This window comes from Juglans regia, chromosome 10 (assembly GCF_001411555.2).
Source record: "Juglans regia cultivar Chandler chromosome 10, Walnut 2.0, whole genome shotgun sequence".
Classification (NCBI taxonomy): Eukaryota; Viridiplantae; Streptophyta; class Magnoliopsida; order Fagales; family Juglandaceae; genus Juglans; species Juglans regia.
The window spans coordinates 17,312,475-17,321,032 of NC_049910.1; the positions used below are offsets into that span (position 1 = coordinate 17,312,475).

At 33.6% G+C, this 8,558-nt stretch overlaps 1 protein-coding gene across 1 annotated transcript; it reads left to right on the forward strand.

The window, feature by feature from the left end:
• Positions 1-479: 479 nt before the first annotated feature.
• On the forward strand, positions 480-4,543 carry LOC108981334 (protein trichome birefringence-like 39). The gene is made up of 5 exons (XM_018952448.2): positions 480-863; positions 968-1,139; positions 3,348-3,526; positions 3,630-3,788; positions 3,926-4,543. The coding sequence occupies exons 1-5, from the start codon at positions 562-564 to the stop codon at positions 4,221-4,223; spliced, it is 1,110 nt and encodes a 369-aa protein (XP_018807993.1). The 5' UTR covers positions 480-561; the 3' UTR covers positions 4,224-4,543.
• Positions 4,544-8,558: the final 4,015 nt, after the last annotated feature.

Genomic DNA, 8,558 nt, shown 5'->3' on the forward strand with positions numbered 1-8,558 from the left:
GCATATACGTTATGTCTATCTCTTTTCGAATTATGTAAAGTATCTGAAAGTAAAGTTATTAGAATCTCAGTATGAGAGAATTGGCACAACCCCACAATATTATACCTTGATTCCTACAAATTTCAAATCATAAAATTATATGCATGCAACTTGTAGGCAGAGCAAATATGATATTTTTCCACTTATCTCCGTTTTCTTTGAAAAGGGCTCTTGAAAGTTGAATCGCACACCAGAAAATAGCTATAAAAAGCATATTGAATTGCATTTTTCCTGGTGGGGGTGTTGTCTCCCATCATTGCCGCTTATTTGTGAATCAAAGTAATCATAATTCCAAAATTTTCAAATCAAGTAGTACTATTGGATCCAACCCCACACGCCACGGTTTAAAAAATCCATCTAAATATTTCACAATTCCCACTAGAAATTATTTAAAAAAAAAAATAGAAAAGCCTCCTCACCACCCTTCCCTTCATTACGCATTATAAAAGGACTTGATTCAGACAACTTTTTCTTCACTCCTCGTCCTTTTCTTGACTCCTTCTGGATCGCAACCCAAGGAAAATGGGATTCCTGCCATTGTTTCAAGCCTTGCTTCTCTTCCTGTCTCTGTTTTCTCACCAATCAGAAGCTGGGGATCTTATTTCCCTCAGCAATGCAACCAATTCAAGTAGTCCTGCCAGAAAACTTGCAGGTTATAACTGCAACTTGTTTCGTGGAAAATGGGTATACGATTCTTCATACCCTCTCTACTCCTTCGCTTCCTGTCCCTTCATAGATCCACAATTCAACTGCAAGAAGTACGGCCGCCCTGACAACTCCTACCTCAAATACAGATGGCAGCCTTTCTCCTGCTCCTTACCCAGGTACCATTTTCTGCTATATTAATTTTGACGTTCATGCTGCTTGTATTTATATATGCATGTGGATTAATGTGCTGAGGTGATTCATGAGTGTTGAATTGGCTCAGGTTTAATGGGTTAAGTTTCTTGGAGAAGTGGAGGGGGAAGAAGATTATGTTCGTGGGAGACTCCCTGAGTTTGAATCAGTTTCAGTCTTTAACGTGCATGATTCACGCATGGGTGCCCAGCTCTAAGACAACCTTCATAAAGAGAGAGGGGCTGGCTTCAGTGACATTCGAGGTGAAGTACTCTCTGGTTTTTTGCTTTTAGTTTGTGGTTCGATTTTTCAATGCATCTTGAATAATTAGCAGCAGTCATATATGCATTCATGGTGTCTCATCATCTGCATGCACGTCTTCCCCTTTCTCTTTTGACAAAAGGTAAAGTTCTTCCTTTTGAATTTATGTTCATATATATATATATATATATATTTTATAACTCCACTGATTTTTCAACTTATAATGAAGAAGAAATGAACTGTTTTGTTTTGTTTTGTTGCGATAGGAGACATTATAGTAATTGGTACCACAGCGCTTCTCATTCGTTTTTTAAAAGTCTTCTTATTAGTTACTATTCACCATTTCACACTTCATATTTTATAAATAATATCTTTATATTTTATGAAAACAAAAAAAAATTATAAATATGAGGTGTGAAAGTGAATTATAACTAATGCATAATATTTTTTTTTTTATTTTTAGGATCAAAACCTGCCTTTAAACTGCTTTAAAATAATTAAATTTACTTCATATTTATTTCTCTAGCTTGGAACAAAAAATAGAGGATTTTTTCATATATGGCTTGTTCACGAGTTTCCCTTGCACACGACGTTGAGAGGGTTGCAGCGTGGGCTGGGAAGCTGCGCAAGTTCAAACTTTGTAGATATGTGTGTGTGGAGTGAATGCATTAAAAGTCGAGCGTGATTGGTGGTAGGGCTTTCCAGTTTCCATCCACTATCATGTGGGCCGGGGACAGGGACTCTGCATGCATGTCAGGTTGTTTGTATGTGCATGCACGGTAATTAATGATTTTCATGTTAATACACACAAAGTAATTGATCACTTCACTGCTCTGCTGCTGCTTGAAAATTTTTAAATCAGTTGGCGGAAATCATCCTTTAATTCAGTAAACAGGTCTCATGATCAATCATCACCTAGCCAGCTAGAATTTGCCTGATCAAGAATACTTAAAAATTAAGTATATAGCATAGGGGGACCAAAGTCTCTTGTCATAATTGATTAGGTTTAATTTGAAATTTAAGAATATTTTAGATATTCAAAATGTTTTACTATTATTTATTATTTAATATTATATTATTTTTTTATTACTATTTATAAAATACTTAAAAATATCTCACACTATTCAAACGCAATCTAAGCCAATAAGCTGACTTCTATATATAATTAATACACAAAAATATTTATATAAGAAAATGAGAATAATATATCAGATATTAATATCATATTTACAAGCAAAAATATCAGATAATGATCACATCCCTTTTATATGGCATATTGAATTTAAAAGATTTAAATTTTAAATTAATATCTCTTGTAAATTAAATTATGACATACCGATATTGTAAAATTTGTGTCTTCGACTTTCAAATAAAATATATCTAAAAAATTTTATAAATTTAAAAAATAAATATAAATAAAAATTATTATTAAAAACATTAATTTTATATATATGGCATTATATAAATCATATATTTTTTTAAATCAATATTAAAAATGATTAATTAAAAACAATCAGTGAATATAAAATATATATTGTAACTTTTCTTTAAGATTACTCAAATCTAAAAACATAAAGGTGTTTTATTAAAAACTGACATGCATCATTGGTGGGGTTCTTTCTATTTTAGTTCTTAATGAGATTTGTTCGTATATAGGACAGCTAGCTGATAGGCTGATGTAACTTTAGACGGCCCTATAAATAAATAAATAAATATTAGTCATTAGTCAATTATGTAATTTTATTTTCTTTATTAATTAAAAAAGGACCACTCGTGCCTCGTGGCCACATTGATAAGCCGATCGAGTCCTATGCTTATACGGCATCTCTTTCTCCTAAAAGTATGCAACGTGGCATATCGGAACACCATATACTCGAGCAAAAGTCAATTCTAGGTAGCAATAATTCGTGATCTTCCCTTCAAAATATATATCTGTAATCTTAAAATATATAAATTTTATATATTTTATTTAAAAAAACTAAATAAATATAAAATTTATATAAAAAAATTAATTTTTTAACAAAAAATTTTATTTATTTTCAAAAGGAGTACATGAACTTTCACGTACTTTAAAATTGTATCTAGATATTATATATAATAAGATTGTGAGTGTAATTTGTTTTCTTATTTGGCTTTTTTTAATTGGAGACATTATGCTGCTTTATGCAATCATTTTGAATGTTATAATTAATACAACTCTCTGGGGACAGGACTATGGAGTTAGAATACTGCTGTACCGCACGCCATACCTGGTTGATCTTGTTAAAGAGAAGGGCGTCGGGCGAGTTTTGAAACTTGATTCCATAAAGAGTGGCAAGGCATGGAGGGGCATGGACATGCTGATCTTTAACACGTGGCATTGGTGGACCCACACTGGGAGAACCCAACCGTAAGATGATCATTAATTATTCTTTATGATCTATATCAATCAAATTGAAGGGCCGGCAAAATATATACATGATAATTTGAGATGTTTGCTGATGATGTTGTAGGTGGGATTACATGCAAGAGGGGAATAAATTGTACAAAGATATGAACCGCATGATTGCGTATTATAAAGGCCTCACAACCTGGGCTCGATGGGTCAATCTTAACGTTCAGGCTTCCAAAACCAAGGTCTTCTTCCTCGGAGTTTCTCCTACCCATTACGAGTACGTATGCAAAACTCAACTCACATGCATCATCACGAGTACTTTATAATTAATTAATTAATTACTTTGTACTACGTGTATGTTCTCATTAACTGTACGTGGTGGGTGTTGCATGATTTAATATTGTTAATTACTAGGGGCAAGGATTGGAATGAACCTTCAAAATCGTGCTCCGGTGAGACGCAGCCATTCTTTGGTCTAAGGTATCCGGCAGGCACACCCATGGCTTGGGTGGTTATAAACAAAGTGTTGGGCAGAATCAAGAAGCCAGTCTCCTTTTTAGATGTCACAATGCTCTCACAATATCGAAAAGATGCGCATCCTTCAGCTTATAGTGGTGATCATCGTGGCACCGCCGACTGCAGCCATTGGTGTCTCCCAGGGCTGCCTGATACTTGGAATGAACTCTTATATGCGAGACTCTTTAGTAATTAGTCTAATTATAAAGACACAGCTAGCGAGATAACCCAATTGTTCTAAATTCTAGCTAGGAGCTCAATTAATTCCATTTTCTTGTGGAAGTGGGCATGCATGCAATAAGACTAGAGGACGTTGATGGATCAGTAGTACTATTTGTAAAGTAATTTTTAGATTATTTTGGCAGAAAGTTGCCATGAATTGCAGGTGATATGTATACCTGGGAATTAAAATTAAAAAGCTCTGTATTTTAGCATTGCTAGTTGCAAGAACTTGTGCGATCGATGCATGGAATTGGCTGAATTGAAATGAAAACTGGCCTATCAAAAAGTAAAAAAGATTTTTTGTAATTTTGATCACACCAAATGGTATATCCCTTGGATTACACCTCTTAATGGTGATGATTTCCATGTGAGTGTTGGTTGAGAAAATGTCACTTGTTAATAATTGTGCCTCTTACCAACTAGTGCCTTGTGGTCTATAAATAGAGACCATTTGTGCACAATTTGTGTACTTGAAACTCCTCTGTTTATCATCAACTTGTGGGACAAATACTCTCACGGGAGTGTTACCATTTTGTCAAAATTGTCTATTTTTGTTCTATAAATCCTAATAGTGGCATCAGAGCCTTGTCATGACAGATCAGGGGTTGTTTTCTTGCATAGAGAAGACCATCAATAGGCAAGCGCTTGCATATTACAATCATCTTCGGAGACTCTTAGATCTAAGGGAAAATTTTTCCAAATTATAGTGGGAGGCCTTGAGTCTATAGGGAATTTTCAAAATCTAGTAAGTAGTTATTATTTTGAAGAAAACTATTCGAATATTTTCACTCAGAGAAAAATCAGTGCTGCCAGAAATAGAGAAAATTGAAACTTTTTCAAAAATACTCCAGTTGGTCATCAGAGTTTCTCAACATTGTCGGGGTTTGAGAACATTAAGGACACGTTGGAGATAGGGTCATCGTCGTCCAACTCGTCAAAGGGAAGTGAAGATCCCATTTTCATAGAGACGAACTCCTTTGGGCAAGAGGAAGAAGAAGATTGTGTTGGTCGAAACAATGTCGTTTCAACCAACGATCATCAATATAAAAAATTGTCATGCTAAACGATAGTATCGTTCAGCCAAGTGGGAAATAAACCGACCAAAATGACATTGGCACATCTGGGAAACCAAATAGTGCATTAGACGATGCCGTTCCGAGCAAGAGTCCAAACGATGATGTCATTCCGAGGACCTTGGAAGCTGCTTGTAAGAAACAACATGACGTGATTTTGAATGAACCGAATGATGCAATTTTTTCTAGACTGGGTCTTCACCAAACGGTAAGAATCTGGGCCTTGCCTCCAGCACACTTCGTTGAAGCCCGTGGGCTCGTAAGAGACTAGACCCAAGCCCAAGCCCACAAGCTGACCCACAATTGGAAGACGCGAGCCCGAGCCGTTGACTACCAATTTTTTGCGCCTAAACCCGATCTGAACCGGTTTGAACCGCCTGACTCGGTTTTCTGAACCGACGCAGACAAGTTTTGGTATTTTTGGCCATTCTCGGTTGTTTCAAATCCGATTTGGTTTGTTCAAAAGCCGTTATGCTCTTTATTTTGTGTCAAATCACTATAGGGCACATGTTGGTCGAAAATCTCGTCATAAATTCCTTGAAAGAGGAGCTACATCAAGGAAATCTTGTTTCAATACTCAATTGGGCCATCACTTTCTTTATTCTCCTTATTTAAAATATAATAGAAGGATGCTTAGGTTGCCACTTTGAATTAAATCCAATGATTATTATTATTATTAAGTTTGTAATAATTTTATTTTCTCATAGATTGAACTATTGAATTTAATTTACTTATAATAGAACACATTTATTGTTTCTACATTTTGGTTGTTATTTTTTAAGGTTTATTATTTATGGCACTGAAAAAAAGTATCATTCCCTAGGTGATAGAAAAATTAAATGGAATAAATTTTCGGATTTGGAAAAGATATATAACTTTTCTTCTAACTCATGAAAAGATTTATATGCTTTCACAATACCAAAACCATCCTAACATATAGAAAATGACTCGAATGGAAGTGGAAGTAGCGAATGAACCACAAATAAGTGGAAAAAACACAATGTATGGACAAAAGTTTTGATTTATATTGTATGAATGATAATATCATTCCTCTCTTCGAAGACTATGAAACTGCCAAAGAGATTATTGATGTAGTTATGGCAAAGTATGGTTAGGTCGGATACTTATATATAGTTATTATTGGATAAGTATAACCGAACATATATGAAAGAGAATGATGACATAAGCAATCATGTACTCCAAATGGAATTGATTACAAAAACATTATACTATACTGGTCATTCTCTCACTGATTAAATGCAAGTTACAACCATATTGAATAGTCTTCTTTTATTTTGGGATCATATTGTTACTTCTTTAACACATAGTGGAAATAAAATAATAATGACAGTGTTTCCAATACTTTTAGTACTTGATGGATAAAGGATGGAGATGAGGAATAGAGGGAATGAATCATCTAATTTGTTGATGGCTCAGGACAAATGTTCTACATAGAAAAAAAAGAGGCAAAGTAAACTATTTATCGGAAACTGTTTCAAATGTGGGAAGAATGAGTATTACATATCACAATGTCCTAATAAGAAAAAAATACAAGAAAGTAAGAAAATTGTGATGACAACTTCGGAAGTAATGCGCGTGGAACTAGCATCAGATTTGTGGTGGGTTGACTCTACAACAAAAGACTATGCAGGAACAAAGAGTTGTTTGTCGATCTTGAAGAGAAGCAAATAGGTGAGTTCGGAGTGTATATGGTTAACAACACATACTACGATGTCTTGGGGCAAGGTAAATGTAAATTTACAGTGAATTGTTCTATTATTTTACTTAGTGATGTATTATATGTACGTAGTATTCGTAGGAATTTAGTATTAGTATTTGTACTAGATCAGAAAGGCTACACAATTGAGTTTAAGCCTGGAACCGTTGTTATCAGTAATGGTGTTATATCTGTGAAATGCATGAAAATCCACAATATATATGTACTGAATATTGATATGAATAAAGTATTTTTTTTTATTATTTGAATATTTCTATTGATCGAGCGTACTTATGACATTTGAGATTAGACTATATAAACAAAAATAAGATGATAATAATGTATAAAAGTGGATCAATACCACATATAAACTCAGATAATTTTCATAAATGTGAATCATGTTTCAAAAAGTAGGAAATCTACAGATTTACTTAAAATTATATATTCTTATGTCTAGGGATCTTTTAAAACAAAAACTCACAGATGAATGAAATATTTTATTACTTTCACTGATGACTATTCAAGATATGAACATATCTACTTACTTAGACATAAATATGAGGCAATTGAGAGATTTAAAGAATATAAAACAGAAGTAGAAACCCAGTTGGGTAAGCCCATTAAAGATTTGAATAGTGATAAATGAGGTGAATTTAAAGTTTTGGATAATTTCTCTGCAAATTGAACGGTGTAGGACACATTTATATTATATCATATAAGCCTCAACAAAATGACATTGCAAAAGGAAAAAAGAATTTTATTGGATATGACGAGATCAATGATGACATATGCTGATCTACTGACATATTTTTGGAATGAAGCATTTTCGACTGCGGTATACATATTAAATAGAGTTGAAACCAAAGTGAACCCTCTAACACTTTACGAGATATGGAGATGATATAAACCTGACTTAAGTAACTTCAAAGTCTGGGGTTGTACGGCACAAGTGTTGATCCCAAGGCCATTAAGAAAAAAATTGAAAAGTAAAACCTGAGAATGCAGATTTATCGGTTAAGTAGAAAATGAAAGTGGCTACAGATTTTATCACATCACTAGAGAATTGATAGAAAGTAGAGATGCCGTTTCTTTAAAAATACAAACCTAATTACTCTAGTTGATCGGATAGATTTATTAAATGATCTAGAAAATCAACAGATCTCTACAGAATCTGATAAGCAAAACCTTGACGTTACTCAGACACAAACTAATGGACATATAAGAAAGTCAGATAAAAATAAATCTTCAGGTATTGATGTTGAAGACAATGAGAGGAAAAGAATCAAACGACCATCAGTATTATTATAAGATCATATTGTTCTAAATACTAGTTTGAAAAATTTAGATGATGATTCTGAAAATTTTTCTGAGGCAATGAATATTATCGATTCAGATAAATGGCTTGAGGCCATAAGAGATGAATTATAATCGATAAATTAAAATAAAGTTTGGGTTGTAACAGATTTTCTGAAACATAGAAAAGCTATTGGTTGTAAGTGCGTTCTAAGAAGAAAGTTTA